This window comes from Psittacula echo (assembly GCF_963264785.1).
Source record: "Psittacula echo genome assembly, chromosome: 5".
NCBI classification, from domain to species: domain Eukaryota; kingdom Metazoa; phylum Chordata; class Aves; order Psittaciformes; family Psittacidae; genus Psittacula; species Psittacula echo.
The window spans coordinates 2,689,746-2,707,871 of record NC_137739.1 but is presented as its reverse complement, the minus strand read 5'-3'; the positions used below and the strand labels follow the sequence as shown (position 1 = coordinate 2,707,871).

At 55.9% G+C, this 18,126-nt stretch overlaps 2 protein-coding genes and 1 pseudogene across 3 annotated transcripts; 2 read left to right on the top strand and 1 right to left on the bottom strand.

Annotated features, from left to right (window-relative positions):
* Positions 1-219: 219 nt before the first annotated feature.
* Positions 220-9,458, top strand: SMCR8 (SMCR8-C9orf72 complex subunit; the record flags this gene model as incomplete). Its single annotated transcript, XM_080617718.1, has 2 exons — positions 220-2,567; positions 4,637-9,458. 2 exons carry the CDS (start codon positions 220-222, stop codon positions 5,088-5,090), a joined length of 2,802 nt encoding a protein of 933 aa, XP_080473844.1. The 3' UTR covers positions 5,091-9,458.
* A 143-nt stretch (positions 9,459-9,601) lies between these two features.
* On the bottom strand, positions 9,602-13,249 carry SHMT1 (serine hydroxymethyltransferase 1; the record flags this gene model as incomplete). The annotated part of the gene is made up of 11 exons (XM_080619182.1): positions 9,602-9,771; positions 10,156-10,266; positions 10,441-10,557; positions 10,693-10,815; positions 11,038-11,154; positions 11,366-11,578; positions 11,708-11,789; positions 11,943-12,103; positions 12,197-12,312; positions 12,566-12,711; positions 13,148-13,249. 11 exons carry the CDS (start codon positions 13,247-13,249, stop codon positions 9,602-9,604), a joined length of 1,458 nt encoding a protein of 485 aa, XP_080475308.1.
* Positions 13,250-16,012: 2,763 nt separating this feature from the next.
* On the top strand, positions 16,013-17,950 carry LOC308221660 (chemerin-like receptor 1 pseudogene; annotated as a pseudogene). Its single transcript has one exon. The product of its transcript is annotated as a chemerin-like receptor 1 pseudogene (transcript).
* Positions 17,951-18,126: the final 176 nt, after the last annotated feature.

The following is an 18,126-nucleotide window of genomic DNA, read 5'->3' as shown; positions in this document are numbered from 1 at the left end:
TGCGGTGTCCGTGAGGGCCGGCGGCGGAGCGGGGCCGGCGGGGCCCGGCCATGGCCGAGGCGTGAGGAGGCGGCGGAACAACAACGGGCCTCGGCGGGACAAGTGGTGGGACACGGGCTGCGGTGGGGTCTCCCGTAGGGCCCCGTGGTGCTGGTGGTGGCGGCGGGAGGGACCGGACGGGGCCTCGCTGCTCCATGTCGGTCCCGTCCTAAGGGAAATATGATCAGCGCCCCCGATGTGGTGGCGTTCACCCGGGAAGAGGAGCTGGAGGATGAGCTGTACAGCGAGCCGCCGCTGCCCGAGGAGTACTCGGTGCCGCTGTTCCCCTTCGCTGGCCACGGCGCCAACCCCTGGGCCAAGGTCGCCAACTCCAAGTTCAGCCGGGATTTCATCCTCATCTCCGAGTTCTCGGAGCAAGTGGGGCCTCAGCCCCTCCTGACCATCCCCGATGATGCCAAAGTGTCGGGGACTTTCGATCTCAATTACTTCTCGCTGCGGATCATGTCTGTGGATTATCAGGCCTCCTTCGTGGGGCATCCTCCCGGCTCGGCGTACCCGAAGCTGAACTTCGTGGAGGATTCCAAAGTGGTGCTTGGGGACTCGAAGGAGGGAGCCTTTGCCTATGTGCACCACTTGACTCTCTATGACCTGGAAGCCAGGGGGTTTGTGAGGCCCTTCTGCATGGCATATATTTCTGCTGATGAGCACAAAATCATGCAGCAGTTCCAGGAACTCTCTGCTGAGTTTTCCAAAGCCTCCGAATGCTTAAAGACAGGGAACCGCAAAGCTTTCGCTAATGAACTGGAAAAGAAGCTGAGAGATCTCGACTACACCAGGACTGTCCTGCACAACGAAACCGAGGTGCAGAAGAAGGCCAACGACAAAGGGTATTACACGACCCAAGCCATTGAGAAAGCCAATGAGCTGGCCAGTGTGGAGAAGTCCATCATCGAGCACCAAGACCTGCTGAAACAAATCAGGTCGTATCCCTACAGGAAGCTGAAGGAATCCGACTTCCACCCCTACGAGCCGGAGTGTGCGCTGCTGGATCAGGCCAACGTGGGCTGCGATCAGGACCCCACTACCTCCGACCCTGCTGAAACTCCCCTTTACACCCATGTGCCGTCCTATACCCCCAAGCTTATCAAAGCCAAGTCTGCCAAATGCTTTGACAAGAAGCTGAAGACGCTGGAGGAGCTCTGTGATGTGTATTTTTTCACCCAAACCCTTGACCAGTTGCACCAGATTGAGAGGACTTTCAGAGGAGATGTGTGCTACCTCCTGACAGAGCAGATCAGCAGGGCACTGCTAAAGCAACAGACCATAACTAACTTCCTCTTTGAGGATGTGTCTTGTCTGGATGAAAAACCACCTGAAAAACAATACAGAGGCTGCCAGGGGCACAGTCATGATGCTAGAGATGGAAAGTGTTCGGAAGAGTTCCCTGCTCCTACAGTGGTCATCAGCTTGGGATCCTACAAGTCCAGCGTGGAGTGCGTGCCCATCAAGATGGAGCAGGAAATTGAGGACTCCCAAGAGCCCCAAATGAGCGAGTCTGTGACGTTTGAGCACCAGGAGAACCTGGATTACCTGGATGCAGATCTCAAAGGCAGCATCAGCAGCGGTGAGAGCATCGAGGTTCTGGGAACGGAGAAGTCTGCCTCTGGCTTGCCCAAGTCGGAGAGCCAGGCCAGCCTGCCCGTCAGCCCCAGCCCTCAGGTGGGCAGGAGCAAGGTGGGCAGCAGGAGGACCGTCAGCGAGGACAGCATCGAGGTCCTCAGCACGTGTCCCTCCGAGTCGCTCATCCCGGAGGATTTCAAAGCGAGTTACCCAAGTGCCATTAACGAGGAGCCCTATGTGGGTGATGAAGAGGGAGGCCTCCGCTTCACCCCCAAACTGAACCTGGATGATGTTGACGAGCAGGAAGATGTTTCAAACCAGGAAAACTTAGTGCAGGTGGATTCTGCTTGTTGTATCGGGAAGGAGAGCCCCAACTTCCTGGAGCCTCTGCCTGACCTGGGACACAAGCCCTGCGATGAGGACGGGGTGGTCAGGATCCCACCGCAGCCGTACCGGGCATCTGAGCCGGGGCTGCATGGAACCTTTGGGAGCTTCCCCTCCCACGATGGCATCTCGGGGGGGCTCCTGCCCTACGAGCTTGACTCTCACTACCTGGCGGGCAGCAGGGAGGTCAGTAAGAGCAGCCTGGATGAGTGCTCGGACTCCACGAGCTATATGAGCAGCGCTGCCTCCACGTGCTCCGACAGGACCCCTTCTCCAGCTCACCCTGCCTGCCAGGGGGCTGACAGGCACAAGAAGAAGGCTGGGCAGAATGCACTGAGGTTCATCAGGCAATACCCCTTTGCCCACCCTGCCATCTACTCCCTGCTCAGCGGCAGGACCCTCATCGTGCTGGGGGAGGAGGAAGCCATAGTCAAGAAGCTCGTGACGGCGCTCTCCATCTTCGTGCCCAGCTGCGGCCTTTATGCCAAGCCTGTGAAGCACTGGGTCACCTCCCCTCTGCACGTCGTGGATTTCCAGAAGTGGAAGCTGATTGGGCTCCAGAGGTAAATCTGGGATCTGTTTGCTGTGTCGTGTTGGGGGGGTTGATGGAAACATCATCTCCTAAGTGGGAATTTCAGAGTGGGAAATTCATGTGCCCCCAAGGGTCACTGCCACTGCCGGGAATTTCTGCTTGTGGGATGTAGTTTGAAGGGGGATTTGTCTCTCTATATCCAGCCTCACTTAAGCATTGATATTTAAAACATCTGTGTGCTTTTTGGCTCATACTGGCATCTTGGCCAGGAGGTTTCCTTCTAGTTTAGGTCTTAGCCTGGCAAAGCAGGGAACAAACATGAGTCCTGCTGGTTTCCAGGAGGATCTAAGAGTGCTCCTGGAGTTCCTTGTGTGCTCTGTGTTCCTGCTGAAACTCCTCTGACGTTTGTAGCTGGAATTTGGGGGTTTAAATGCATGCTTTGATACAAGGAGGGTTTTTCCTTGTGCACCCTAATGAAGGGATGAGGTGCAGTAGGTCAGAAATCGGACCTTGGGCTGTGTTGGTGAAGGTGTGCAGCTGGGTGTCATGGGTTAGGCTGGAGGTGTGGAGCCCTTTGGGAAGTGCAGATGGACAAAGGCTTACTTATAACAAGCTTTAGTGCAGGAAAATAGCTCCAGGGAGCTGTGGTGACGGGATTGAAGGTCAGATGTAAAGGAAACCTCTGCTCAGGGTGAAGACCATCACCCCTTCCCCACCATCCAGACCTCAAGTGTGGCTTCGTGGTTTGTATCAACAAGCAGCAATTGCTCAGCTCTCAAGAGTTCATCCCTGCCTTCGTTATGAAACGGGTTTTCTTTGTGTGTGTTACCAGGATGTGTTTGGTGCTTCGGGTGCATGACAGGGAATGGCCACTGCTGTGGAAACCATGAGTCAAAGTGGCAGAGCCTCCTGAAAGCCTGTTTCTGAGCAGCGTGAAAACCAAACAGTAGAGAAAGCTCCTCTCTGGGCTGCCGAGAATCGAGTTGCTGGGGGTTGTGGGTGATGACATTAACTCAAGCTGGGAGTTTCCCCTCATTTCTGTGCTGGTGAGGCAGGATGACAGCTCCGGAACAACCACTCCCCAGCTGCCCTGTCTGTCGGTGAGGTTTTTTAAAGCCCCGAGTGTTCCCTCCTTGCTCAATGTTTGTGGTTAGCTGCGATTTCTATAAACTAAAGTCATTCTTATTTTGGAGCACTGCTTGTTACGTGTGTCAGTCATTTCAAGGCTCCTCATGGAATGCTAATGGGAGTGTTGAGTTTGATGATGTTTGCTCTCAGCAAACCATTTGGACCAGGGCTTTGGGAAGGCTGGATTCATTCCTCTGGCTAAGGACACTGGGTCTCGAAGGCCAGACAGTGCCTGGGCACAGAAGCAGCCCTGACGCCATGAGTTGGGGCTCCTGCTTGGAGGCTGGGAGCTGTCTGTCAAGTGAGCGACTTTACCCACGCAGAACTGAGGAACAGAAGGCAGAGCTGGCGTAGGCTTGTCATTTGCATTTAAATAACACACATTTGGGCTCGTTGGGTAATTGCATGTTGTGAACAGTGCTGTGGGTTGGCACCTGAATGAGAAATGGCCAGGCTCAGCCAGGGAATGTTCTGGTTTAAGGATGGTTCCCTTTGGAAAGGAGGAAGGGTTTGCTGCACTCAGGGCTTTGACCACCTCAGAGCAGCTCCCTCCCAGAGCAGTGATATGGGGGGGAAGTAAAGCTCCTGGCAAGGGGGGGTAGGTTTGGGGTTTGGGTGCTGCTTGTCACATCCAGAAGGAAGATTTGCTTCTGTTCACCAGAGGTGTCCTATTGTTCCCACTCCTGTCACTGAGGGAGGAAGCTGCCCCATGATGCGGTGGTTTATGAAGCAGCACATGGACAGTGTGGATCAGGGCACGTGGGGATCTATGGATTGAGGTTTCTTTGGGATCTGGCAGGTTGGAGAGATGATTTGGCTGGTCTTTGCCCTGCTAGACTCTATTTCCTCGCAGGGGCTCGTGCACCATCTCATGAGCTAAGGGAAAGTCAGTGCAATAGAGGAGCACCGACACAACCTGCTGCTTACCTGCGGGGTCCCCTCCAGCCGTGACCTCTCTCTTTGCTGTTCCAGGACGGTGTCTCCTGCTGGGGTGAATGTGCTGCACGCCCTGAGCCGCTACAGCCGCTACATCAGCATCCTGGATGCTGACAGTAAGACTCTGCGCTGCCCTCTGTACAAGGGCTCCGTGGTGTCCCGGCTGGCAGATCACCGCACGCAGATCAAGCGAGGAAGCACCTACTATATGCACGTCCAAAGCATCCTCACGCAGCTGTGCTCAAAGGCCTTCCTCTTCACCTTCTGCCATCATCTGCACCTTCCCATCAGCGAAAGGGAACCCGAAGAATCCGTCGTGAGTCGCAGGATGAACTTTCTGAAGCTTCAACTGGGCCTGGTCAATGAAGACATCAAGATCGTGCAGTACCTGGCAGAGCTGCTGAAGCTGCAGTACATTCAGGAGCCCGGGCAGGGGGTGAGCCCTCTGCTCCGCTTTGACTACGTGCCCAGCTTTTTGTACAAAATCTAGCCTCCTGGGGGGCTGCCTGCACTGGGGTCTGACAGAGCTCATCCCTGCTTCACATCGCTGTCTGCGGTAGCTCTCATCCATCAGGAAGGGGTGAAGAAGCTGATGTGTTTGTGAGCGTCTCTGCTCCACAGAAATCCATGTCTCAGGGACTGGGTTTCTGTTCCCTGTAGCCAAGAATGTAGATGTTCCATCACCTAAACCACCAGGCACTCTGTAAATGTTAGAAGGGGCACTGTTAACTTTTCATGGCAGCATCCCAGGGGGAATAGGGCATGGAGAGAGGTGGGCTGTGTCGGGGATCAATACTAGTGCGCAGCCCTCAAAACAGCAGTGCTCTGTATGCTTCTGCCAGATCCCTACATGCTCTTGGTCCCTTCCATGGAGCCAGGATGGAGACGTGAAGGTTTTAATCCACCAGTGTCTCATGTGAGTGTAGCTTAGAAGCTCCCCGGCAAGGTGGCAGCTTGCAGTTACCCATCTGGATGGTGTTCCTTTCTGTGTTGATCCAAGTTCCCTGGTGCTTCCCAGCACAGGTTGTCCTTTGGGTGGGTGGGAGCACAGTGGAAGCTCATGTGCTTCTCTCCAGAAAGTGTTTTCCAGTTCCTCTCAGCTTTGTTAAGATCCAGAACGCGGAAGGCTTCACCCGCTGCCGTGAAGAAGAGCACTGTGCCTTGTAACTTGTCATGTCCCGTTTGCACCTCTGAGGAGGGTGGGAGAGAGCTGGGCATCCTCAGAGCACATGAGGTTGAGGAGAGCCTTTTAAGTAGAGAGAAAGGGGCTGAAATGAGTGGGGGGAGCCTCATTTTTAGGTGCTTTCTGTGATGGGGGGGATGGAACAGTGCAATGAAGTGATGCTGTGAGGCAGCAGGCTGGTAGAGCAGCTGCTTGGCTGGTGAGATGCGAGTGCTCAGGAGAGATCAGGGATGGATGTACCAGGTATCTGTAATAGTTTATTTTGCTTGGGTTTATTTCTGGCATGGAGCTGCCTTCTGTGCTGTGTGGCACAGCAGGGTCAGTGTCACTGCATGCTGCTTCTGGCCTGCGTCCTGTCTCCACTGCCTCTCCTAGGGCGCTCCTGGGTAGCTCTGGATGGGACAGGACTGCTCTCTGAGCCTGGATGCTGAGGGATTTTCCTTTCAAAGCTTCTGTGCTGCTGCTTGTGCCATTAAGGTTGTGCCACCCGTGTGCTGACAGCCCCACATTGTTCCTGTCAGTGCCGGGGGCACAGCGCTTCCATAGGGAGTCTCAGAGGAGATGCTGCTCCTTGGCCACTCGTACCAGGCTTTGGTCTGCTCTGCCCGGTGCTGTGTGGCCATAGCTGCCCCTGTGGTACTCCTAAGCAAGAAAAAGCCTTGCTAGGGAAGGTAGCCTTGGTTTTATTTGTGTTTTAGCACCGATTATGGGGGGAGAACAGCTGCGATGGTACAAAATGAGCTGCTGTTGTTTGCTTTGGGTTTATTTCTTGCTTTAAACCTCTGTTTCTGGTGATGCTGTGAGGCAGTGCTGGAGGCGAAGGTGATGTCGCTTCCGAGCCCAGGGAAGGTTCTGTGTACAGACGTGTCTCAGACACACTGATACTTGCTGTGAGAACCACATCACTCCACAACCAGTGTCCTAAAGGCAAGGAGGCTCTTTGGGCACCAACATCTGCAGCTCAGCACCGCTGCTGCCTCTCTTCTTTACATTCAAGACTGTTTTAAATGTCAGTGTTGTTTCTGGTGGTGCACAGCGAGGTCGTGCTACTCTCCAGAGGGATTTCCAAGGTCAGGGATTGCTTGTGACAGTGGGTTGAGGTCACAGAGGGGAAGCAGCGTGGCTGAAGGTAAGCAGAGTGCTTGCGGCAGGGCTGACTGCCTTTAAAGCACGTTTAAAGGCCTCTTCCCTTCTGGATTGTGCCCTCCTGTCGTGTGTGAGCTGGGCCTGCTGTGAAAGACTTCGTGTCCATCAAAAAGGTGATTTGAGGTGTCCCCTGCTCCTTTTGTGTGCACCCAAACAGCTTCCACACCAAAGCTGAGGCGAGATTCCCCAGGGAAAGAGGCTTCTGGGTGAATGAGTAATGCAGGTGACAGGAGGGAGTCAAAAGCTCCTGCATCCCTCCTGGAATGTGGCTCTGGAGGAGGGCTCAGTGTGGGAGCTGCTTTCCTGCTGACTCACTCCTGTCTCCCTGCAGGCTGATGGGTGAGCTCTTGCTCACAGTGGTCTCGACCTCTGGTGTTCAGCTGCGCTCGTAATGGATAAATAACTCATTGCTCCCTCTGTCAAAGCTGATGTTCAAGGCCGTGTTGAGCAATACTTGCACCACCGCCTGCCCGACCTGCGTTGTCTCTGTGCCACATCTCTGGCTGGGGAGGATGCCCTGGGTACCTGTGTCAGAACAGGAGCTCTGCGCTATCTGCAGCTCTGCTCTCAAGCAGGAGCTGTGGGGAGACACCTCGTGGGGTGTTTGATCTCCTCAATCTGGCTTACAGCAGCTACATGGGCTCTGGGAAGGGGGGAATTGCATGGGGCTGTGGCAGCTGCGGTGCTTCAGTGGCAGCAGGAACTGGGGGAAGCCCGAGTGCTTTGGGTGGTTTGGGAGCTCAGTTCCTCTTCACTCTGTAGTTTCTCTGTCTGACCCTTGCTCCTGTACAGAGCAGATCCCTGTACTGGCACTTTAAGGCATTTCCCTCATGTTCACTGTGGTACCTCACTAGTTTCCGATAGAAACAGACTTCCACTGCTCGCCGCGACAGCTCCCGCAGGGAATCTTGGCATGTCTGTGTGCCGGTTCCTCCCAGTGCAATACTGCCCAGCCCTCCCTCAGCTCTGCATGGCCCTCGCTGCTTCCCTGTGTGCTGCCAGCATGTTCCCATCTCCCGCATGGCAGCTCCGGCTCCCTCCTCTCGCTGCTGGCTGTCAGGGAGGGGAGGCGTTGAGCCTGATGGAGCTCCCCTCTTCTGTCCCCTCTGCTTGGGAGGCTCCTGTTCGTCCCCTGCTCTGCTCTAGCCCAGAGCTGCCTGCAGATCCCACCCCGAGGAGGGTCAGCCATAGGAGTAGGCGATCTCAACCCTACACAGCACTCACTCCTCAAGAGAACAGTGCTCGGATGTGCTTCCATCCGGTAGCAATCACTTCTGAGCAGCTCCTAAAAGCTGCCTTGCCTTGACTAGGGGAAGTACTGCCTATACTCTAGCAATATTCACCGCGTTGTACGGGGTGGGAGAGGTGTTTGAGGGTGGCAGTTGGTGGTTCCATGTCCCCAGGCCAGTTGTTTGGGTTCTATTGAGCATGGGGAGCCCGGAGCCCCCCATTCCGGTGGTGGGTGATAGCCCACGTGGTGGATTTGGTGTCTTGGCATTACAAAGGCTCCTGGAATAAGGTGTGATGAGGAATTCAGAGCTGCTGAAGGGGAGAGTGCCCCAGGAGCACAGTGGCCGAGCAGCACAATGTACCCCCGTAATAGAGGGGTCCCTGGGATGTGTTTTAACTGGAAGGCAGAAACAGGGTATCCGGTCCCACCGGCGGCTCGGTGCCAGCACAGGGATGGGGCCGGGCTCAGAGCCGCCTCTGAGGGCTTGCGAGGAGGCTGTGCTGAATCCTCTCATCTCATTTGAAAGCCCTGTATCCTATTCCTGCATGTGGAGTTCAGTGTGTGCGCGTGTGCGTGCTGAGTGCTTGTGGCTGTAGCTGGAGCGAGTGCGAGCGGGAGGAATCCAAGCAGCATGTGTCAGTGTCGTGGCTGTAAGGGTGTTAAACCCCGGCGTTTAACAAGATGTCGACACCAAACGAAGGCGTCTGAGAGATGTACTTTTAGAAAAACAAAAAAAAGAAAAATTATTTATTTGGGTTCAGATATTTTTGAAATACAAAAGAAAAAAACCAAACACAACAAAGGAATCGCCTGTGGTTTTTAAAGCTTCCACTCCTGGTCCTAGGTTGTGGGTCCGTTCCTCATTTGAGCGTGCTTATTAAAAAGTGGTTCTAACCTCAACTTTGTGCCCAGAGAACTGAGAAGATCCCAGAGACGTGGGATAGGATGGGATGGTGATCCCGGAAAGGCTCCTTGGGGACAAGACCTTGGCCTTGTCCAAGCCTGTGGAGGCTGGAAGGTGCAGATGGAGAGCAGGGAATCCTCGAGGCTGAAAGCAGGGGGCTTTTAGCAGTGCTGTCAAGGCTCTTGTGCAGCCGAGCACTGCACATGTGGCTGCAGGGGGGTGGCTTCCATACAGGTGGCCCCTATGTCCCTCCTGCGTGTCCTCATCTGCTGCTCCATGGCCATGACAGCTGGATCAGACCTGGCCATGAGGCAGAACGTGCTTGGTCCCTATTGTAACACTGAGTGGTGAAGGGGCTGGTGCCCCCTGCGGGGGTCCTGTGCCCCAAATGGGAGGTGAGAAGGAGCCTAAGGAGGAGCTGCTGCTGCGGTGCCAGCAGGGAGGTAGGTGCTGGAAGGAAGCACTGGGGTGCGTTGGTCTCTGTGCTGCATTCCTGGGTACTTCCGCGGCTCCAGAAGCAGGGAGGGTGCATTCCCTTTACAGGACCGGCAGCCCTGGGAGCGGGAAGGTCCCTGCGAAGGCCTCCACCTCCTCCTTCAGTGCCTTCAGCTCTTTCCTGTATTTCTCCTCCTTCAGTTTCTCCTTGAATTCCTTCAGCGTGGCCTTGGGGTTCATGTCCTTCTGCACCTGCAGCGTCAGCTCGATCCCTGCCGGGATGGAAGATGTGATGCTCAGTGCTGTGCAGGGCTGGGGCTGCTCCCTGGGCCACAGGGGAGGGAAGGGGTCGGGATGGGAGGGAAGGAGGAGGACTGGGAGAGACTGGCCTGGGAAACCAGCATGGGACCCCTGAGGACAAATGGAACCAGAAGGTGCAGGCTTTCAGCCCACTGTTGTGCAATAAGGGTTTGGCTGGTCCCAGCTGTGGCCAGATGTGCTCTCCCACATCCAGATGTGCGAGTGGGACAATTACTGATCACTTTTGCGTGTGCTCTTTTGCTGGAGAAGCCTGAGCTCGGCTCAGGTGGTGCCTCCTCACCCAGAGGAGCTGCCCTGTGCTGCTGCTTGGAGCTGTGAGCCTGCCCCAGCCTCACCTTTGTGGATGTACTGAGCCACCATGCGGAAATCATCCTGCCGGAAGCCACGGGAGGTTAGAGCTGGCGTCCCAAACCTCAGACCGCTGGGGCGCAGGGCACTGACATCACCTGCACCAGAACAAGCCACGTGTGACCAAACCCGGTACCAAACCCAGCACACGCAAAGGGTTCAGCCTGGTTCCCAGCAACCGGGGGGGACCTGGAGCTGGGATCCCTGCACAGCCCACAGGAGATCCCCAGCAGGTGAAGGCAGGGTAAGGCAGAGCTTGTGGGATCCCTCACCAGGGCACGTGTTCTTGTTGCAGGCGATGGAGCAGAGCTCCAGCACCCTCTCAGCCCGGCTGCCGTCCGTGCCTTTGCTGCGCAGGTTCACGAGGATCAGGTGGTTGTCGGTGCCCCCTGCAAAGAGAGGGGATGGTGGGGAAGTGGGATCAGGGTAGGCTCTGCTCCCATGGGAAACCAGCATGGAAAGGCTTGGGGATTGCATCGGGCCCCTGGTTTTGGAGGCAGAAGGAGGCTCAGCCCCATCCTCACCAGTGACGATGTCGTAGCCCAGCTCTGTTAGCGCTGTGGAGAGCACCTTGCAGTTCACCACCACTTGCTGCTGGTAGGCTTTGAACTCGGGTGTCATGGCCTGCTGCAGCGCCACAGCAACCCCTGGAGGAAGGCAGAGCAGGGTGAGTTTTGGTGCATCCCGCTGAGAGAGCTGATGGGAATGCGTGGCACTGCCACCCTGGAAGCTGAGCAAACAAGGACAGTCCCTTTCCCTAGGCAGGCTGGTGTCATTGCCATGAGCCCCAAGCCAGGGGTCAGAGCTCAGCCAAGGGCATCCTTGCCAACTCCCTTTGCCACCCAGGATTGGCCAGCTTGGATGCGTACCTGCAATGGCGTGGTTGTGGGGGCCTCCCTGCAGCCCAGGGAACACTGCCTGGTTGATGAGGCTCTCCAGGTTGTAGAGCACCTCCTTGCCTGTCTTGGGGTCCACGCTGCGGGTGCCTGCAGAAGGGGAGGGCAAGGTCACTCAAGAGGCAGGAATGGTGCTGGTTCCTTTTCAAATCTGGGCCACTCTTGGCCCTGGGAAGCTCCCCAGATGCTCCCAGACCTTCCTGCCCCCCTTCCTTTCCAGCTAGAGCAGGAACAGCTTTAACTTGCAGCCCCCCAGCCTGCAGGGAGCGTTTTCTCCCTGCTCCTCAGCGAGGTCAGGCACCTTTGCGGTAGAAGATCATGCCGGACCTGCAGCCCCGCAGGGTCTTGTGCGTGGTGGTGGAGACGACGTCGCAGTAGTCGAAGGGAGAGGGCACCACACCAGCAGCCACCAGCCCGCTGATGTGGGCCATGTCGGCCATGAGATAGGCACTGTTGGCGTCGGCGATCTTCCGCATGCGGGCATAGTCCAGGTTGCGCGAGTAGCAGCTCACACCTGCAGGGAGATGGGATGGGATGGGATGTGGATGGGAAGACAGCCATGGATCCAGCCTTACAATGGGGACAATCCAGCTGGGGACGCACATAAGCTCCTGCCAGCATGCTACCGGGGTTTGATCCTTACCTGCTATGATCAGCTTGGGGTGGAAGAGCTGGGCGTTTGCTTCCAGCTGGTCATAGTCGATGTAACCAGTTTTGGGGTTGACCTGGGAGGGGAAGAGGAGGATTCAGTCACCTTGGTATGGGTGAAGATCAAGTGCAGCACCATAATACAGAAGGGGGTGCTGGGAGCGTAACACTTTCAACTCTAAGAGGCACCAACACTTATGACAGGAGCACCCTGGAGCATCTCTCTGTACCTTATAGGGCATGGACTCGAAGAAAACCGAGGTGGCAGAGATCTTCTTCTTTTCTGTCATGAACCCATGGGTGAGGTGGCCTCCATCGGGCAGGTCCAGCCCCATGATCCTGCCGTGGGGCTCCACCAGGGCCGTGTACACTGCGAAGTTTGCGGGGGTCCCTGCAGCAAGAGCACACCAGGACAGACAGGTAGGAGTGCCGGGGCATGTAGAGGTCAGTGCAATTGGGCTGGCTCTCCTAAGCACCCCATTACCTGAGTAGGGCTGGACGTTGACCCCCCACTTCTGGGGGTCGAGCCGGTACGCCTGCAGGGCTCGCTTCTGGCACAGCCTTTCCAGCTCATCTATGAACTCTGTCCCACCATAGTACCTGACAGGAAAGCATCGAACAGGGTTAAAACCAAACTCGTGACTCAGACCCATCCCAGTGATCAAGCTGGGAAGAAACTGGGATGTTGCTGCAGTTGTGGCAGCCACGGGGAGAGCAGCTGCAGCCGATGTGATCCTGCTGAGACTGTCCTACATGTGGCCAAGGACAGTAGCCAAGAGGGCCAGAGCGTCCCAGAGGTGAGGCGTGGTGGTTCCTCCCCCTCCCTGCAAGGGTTTGGGTTGGGCTCAGTTACCTCTGTCCTGGGTACCCCTCGGAGTATTTGTTGTTCAGGCAGGATCCCAGGGCCTCCAGCACCGCTCGGCTCGCAAAGTTCTCCGATGCGATTAATTCCAGCCCAAGCCTCTGCCGCTGCTTCTCCTTCTTGATGATGTTGTGCACCTTTGGGAGAGGAGAGAAACAGCTTTACCCGTGCTGGCTCTGCCACAGGGAACGGAGAAAGGCCTGGAAGGGTGCTATAGAAGGGAGATGAGATCCCTTCTTTGTACAGATGATCCCAAACAGTCCATCCTGTTTTGGGTTTCTATCTGTCAGATAATTCAGCTGTCATTTGGGCTTGAGATCCATAGGCAACAGCCACATGGCCTGGCTATTCTGGTGTGGACATCTGAGCTTCAAGCAGAGGGGCATGAGGCATAGTTATGACCATACAGATGGTTGGAGGATGTCCTCCCTCTCCCCTCCATGCAAAGAGGGCTTGGAGGATGAATGGGTCCCATCAACTCAGCCTTGGACTGTCTCCCTGCCCCATCCCTGGCTCAAGGAGCTCAGCATGAACAAAGCAGCTGCTGGGCAGGGCCCAGGAGGGGGCTCTCACCTCTGGGTCATTGGTTTCAAGGGGCTCCATCACCATGTTCCTATGGGAGGCCCAGAGGGCCACGTTGGGAAAGCCCCCGTCGCCCTGTGTTGAGTTTGCCATCCTCCTGCTGGGTCCAAGGTCACCTGCCAGTGGAGAGGGGAGTTTGTGGGGGCTTCCACACCATATCCCTACATGCAGCCTGCTCCCATCCCACATCTTCCCTGGAAAAAGGGACTTCCCTGCTCCTCTAAGACCAATTCATTAATCACAGTGCTTTGCTAATATCTGATTCTCTCCCATCACTGCCCTGCCTTGGCTCCCCCCTCCCAGCTCTGCAGTGCCTGATTAAACAATGCAGGCTGTGTAATTTGAAAGGCAGTGAGGTGCTCATACCCACAGACCTCAGTTTTAATGCACGTTGCATCCCCCCTAGCATGGTTAAACCTCGCTGCTGCTTTCCTTGGTGCACAGCCAGGAGTGCAAACCTCCAGCAGGTCTGAGTCCTGCCCTAAACCCTAACTGAAGTGAGCATGGCTGGGGCTGCACCCCGAGAGGCAGCTCTGGCTTCATAGCTTGTGTCATGCCCAGGCCTGACAGCAGCCCTCTGGCCCCATCAGTGTGACCACTGCTCCTGGGCAGACATGACAGCCCCCTTACTGCCTTGGCTGAGAACAATGCCTCCCTTTACCCATTAACCACGCGAGGACAGCAAAGGGCCGTGAGGAGGTTGTTAAGCAACCATGCTTTAGTTTGCTCACGCCAAGCTGCTAAAGTCTATTCAGCACAGGCCTGCTGTGCACTGGCCTCGCTGGGCTGCGGTGCCCGGCTGCGCTCCTACCTCAGTCTGGGGCCTCACTGGCAGGGTGGGAATTCCCACATTCAGAAACGCTTGGGCTGGGCACAGTGCTCTGTGTGGGAGCAGCACGGCTGGGTCCAGCACATCCCCCCTGCACAGGTCACCGCAGGGTTTGCACCCAGCGCCTTTGGCAAACCTGCAGAAGGCTCAGGGGAAACAAAGCTCCCCATTCCCCAGCCAGGACAAGCCCCCCATTTCCACCCTCTTAGTGGGACTCCGGTTTAACCCTGGCAGTGATGAACCCCAGCCCTGAGGCTCCATCTCCGCCTGGCTCTGTGCCCCCCCCGATCCCGGCTCCATCACCTCCCGCACCCCTGACTCGCCCCCTGTCCTGACAGCGGTGGTTGGAGACAGCGCTGACAGCCCCCGGCTCTCCCTGTCCCTGCCCGCCCCGCACGCCTCCTACCCGCCCGCCGCGCCGCGCCGCGCCGGAGCCCTCTCCCGCTCTGCGGCGCTTAGCATAACCCGCTCGGACACGCCCCTACGAGCATCGGCCAATGAGCGCCTCGCTCCGCCCCGCCAGCCTGGAGGTGGGGCACACCCTCCAGAGTATTTAGGCCAATCAGCGCCGCGCTCTTCCCCTTTCCCGAGTCCTATTGGCCCGCGCCGAGGCGGGGCTGGCGGCGCTGCCAGCACGCGGTCGGCGGGGTGCGGGTGACCTTGGCCGTGGCAGGAGCTCCGCTGCCGTCACCCCACTGCTGCCATTGTCCCGCTGTTGCCGTCACCCCACTGCTGCCGTCACCCCACCGCTGGCACCCCATTGCTGGCTTCATCCTGCAGGTCCAGCCCTGCTGTGCACCCCAGAGGGCTCCCCACTAGCCCTAGGGTGTTCCCAGTGATCTGGGGGTGCCTCTTGCCCCCCCCATGAACTGGAGGATGGGGCTCCATTACCCTGCCCTCGAGGGCCTGGCCATGCTGCTGGCCAAAGGCATGGGTGTGCTATGCCAGGCCATAGCATGGGTCAGTCGCTGCTGTGGGGAGCAGAGCTTGTTCCTGGTGAGCATCCTGGTGCTCCTGGGGAAGGAAGCAGCCCTGGGGGGATGTGTGATGCAGGCAGGAGAGAGGCCGTGTGTTCTCTGAGCATCAAATCCAAGGGAGCAGATGGGCTCAGGCAACCGGAGGCTGCAGGGATTCAGGGGTTAAACCAGCGCAACCAAAACTGAGGAACAAGATTAGGGAATAAGTGATCCTACTAAATTCCTCGTGATCCCAAACCATGGGAAAATGGGATGAGGCAGCATGAGTCACTCTGGAGAGGAGCAGTGTCTCAGTGGGGAGGCAGCCAGGAGGTGAGAGCACCCGCCGTGGGCAGAGTGGTGAAGAAGCAGTGAGAGCTGCCCCTAGGAGCTGCAGAGGTGGGTATGGGAGTGAGGGGAATGATGGGTGCGCTGGGAGTGTGGTGTGAGGGGCTGACAGTCACACCAGAACTCACCTTTAGGGTCATCCTGCTGTTGGAGTGCACCTCCCTGGAAGGTACTTGCTGAAGGAACAATCTTTTGACTTAATCTTTTTCAGTCTTGATGGGTTTTGCCATCTGAATTTGTTACCGGGCATCTAAAGAAGACTCATTACAGCGGCAGGGTTTGGGGCTACCACAGCTGGCCCGTATCAGATTGCTGCTGTAGGCTGATTTACTGGCACAGGGTGCCCAGAGATGCTGTGGCTGCCCCATCCCTGGCAGTGTTCAAGGCCAGGTCGGACACAGGGGCTTGGAGCAAGCTGCTCTGGTGGAAGGTGTCCCTCCCAACCCACCCCATCCCACTCTGATTCTATGACTATGGAGGTGTTGTTCTGACAGTGCCGATGCCAACAGCAAAACCTGGGTTGTTTTCTCTGGTCACAGTGATTTCTGTGACGTGCAGAAGTTACAGAGAAGGATTTATATTAATTATATAGTGTCACATAACCTGGCTTTGCATACACATTTTGTGTACAGTTACTAGTGAAGATTTTCACCTCTCTGGAGCTGAAGGAGCTGCAGATAATGGCTGTGTGTGCTGTTATGATTTCAGGACTGCTCGCTCATGATGGACAGCGTCTCTTCTTCCCCTCCACTCTTCTCTGCCAGTTTCCCCACTGATCAGCCTGAGAACACCACTGCCCATGATGAGTACTCCAGCCTCCAGAAGAGCATGCACGTCCTTTCCATGGTGGTGTACAGCGTCGCCTGTTTGCTGGGTGTGACAGGCAACGGCCTTGTCATCTGGATCACAGGCTTCAAGATGAAAAAGACGGTGAACTCAGTCTGGTTCCTCAACCTGGCCATTGCAGACTTCATCTTCACCTTTTTCCTGCCCCTCAGCATCACCTACACTGCCCTGGGCTTCCACTGGCCGTTTGGGAAGCTCCTGTGCAAGCTGAACAGCACCGTCGCCTTCCTCAACATGTTTGCCAGTGTCTTCCTCCTGACAGTCATCAGCATGGACCGCTGCGTTTCTGTGGCCTTTCCTGTCTGGTCTCACAACCGCCGGAGCCCGGAGCTGGCAGCCAGGATCGCGGTGGGGACGTGGGTGCTGGCGCTGCTCCTTAGCTCCCCGTACCTTGTTTTTCGGGACACTGTGCTCAGTTCCAGGAACAGCACCAGCTGCTACAATAATTTTGCCCTGTCCGATGACTACTCATCCGAGGCAACGCGGAGGCTGTGGAGGATGAGGCATAAAGCCATGATCATAACGCGATTCTTATGTGGGTTCCTCATCCCTTTCACAGTGATCCTCATCTGCTACAGCATCATTGCCACCAAGCTGAAAAGGCGGCAGTTAGCCAGCTCTGCGAAGCCATACAGAATCATCATCGCTGTCACAGTCTCATTCTTCCTCTGTTATTTCCCCTATCATGTCTTCTCCTTGCTGGAAATATCCAAAAACTCTTCCAGTCCTGAGATGAAAATGGCCCTTTACATCGGGATCCCCTTGGTTTCCAGCCTGGCTTTCTTCAACAGCTGCATCAACCCCATCCTGTACGTATTTGTGGGGCCAGATTTCAAGGAGAAGTTCCGCCAGTCCATCCTGTCGACCTTTGAAGGGGCCTTCAGTGAGGAGTCGGTCCTGGGCAGCCTCGCCAGCCGGAGGAAGTCCAGGTCTGCTTCCGAAGTGGAGGTCCCGAGGGTCTGAGCAGGTGCTGGTGTGGAGGGGACAGTTCTTTCTCTGCAATGTCCCCTCATTTCAGAGCTATAACCACAGGACTGGGGGCTGCAAAGGGCTGTGGTGGCTAACAAAGTGTGATCCAGTGTTTTGGGGGTACATCAAGCATACTATGACTTAGTACACTATGGAAAGGAAACAACTCTGTGGAGCTGCAGCAGTGTGGGTTGAAGTAGTAGCATTTCACTCCCTTTGCCACTTCCCTGGGGGAGACATCTGGGTACAAATCCTGCTTGCATCTCCGCTGGGTTCACCTGCAGCCTGCGGCACATTTGCACATGGCAAACCACAGGGAGATTTTCTTCCTTGGCCTTACCAGACTTTCCTGGCAGCTCGTCTTCACTGGGGTTCCACCAGATGGGAAATCAGGTGCAGCTGCATGTGGCTGCCCTGGAGATGTATGGCTGCACCAGCATTTCATCTGTCCAGAGGAGAAAAGGAGGGAGGGAAGAGCTATTTCATAAGTCCCTGATAATTAAACTCATCTTTTCTCTCCTCAGATATGAGGTAGGATGAAGTATTGGTTGTGCTCCAGTTACTCAGGTGTGATATACAGTGGAACTGTTTCTGAGCAATGCTTGGCTGTGTTTGTGTTTGACATGCTTCCGGCCCTTGAATAGCAGAGATCTGACATTTTGCACTGGTGGTGAATGAATGTTAAATCCCAATAAACTTAGGTAAAATATCCTCAGCCTCTTGTGTTGTGATAAAGGACTTGTTGATCCAACCTGACCAAGCATGCTCGTCTTCAATAACGGAACAACTAGACAAAAAGATTAAATACCCAGAATTTGGAAACAAACCACTGGCATTAGCAGCAAATCTCACGACTGAAGCAGACAGGACTCAACCTGGGTGTGAACCCTTGGGGCATCCTGTCCTTGTGGATCTAATTGCGAGACTATGGTTATGGCTTATTGCTGGGTTTCAAGGCTTTTGGTACATTTGAAAACCAGGGGCTTGGAGGAGGAAGAAGAGCTGAGCTGGGTCTGGTCAAG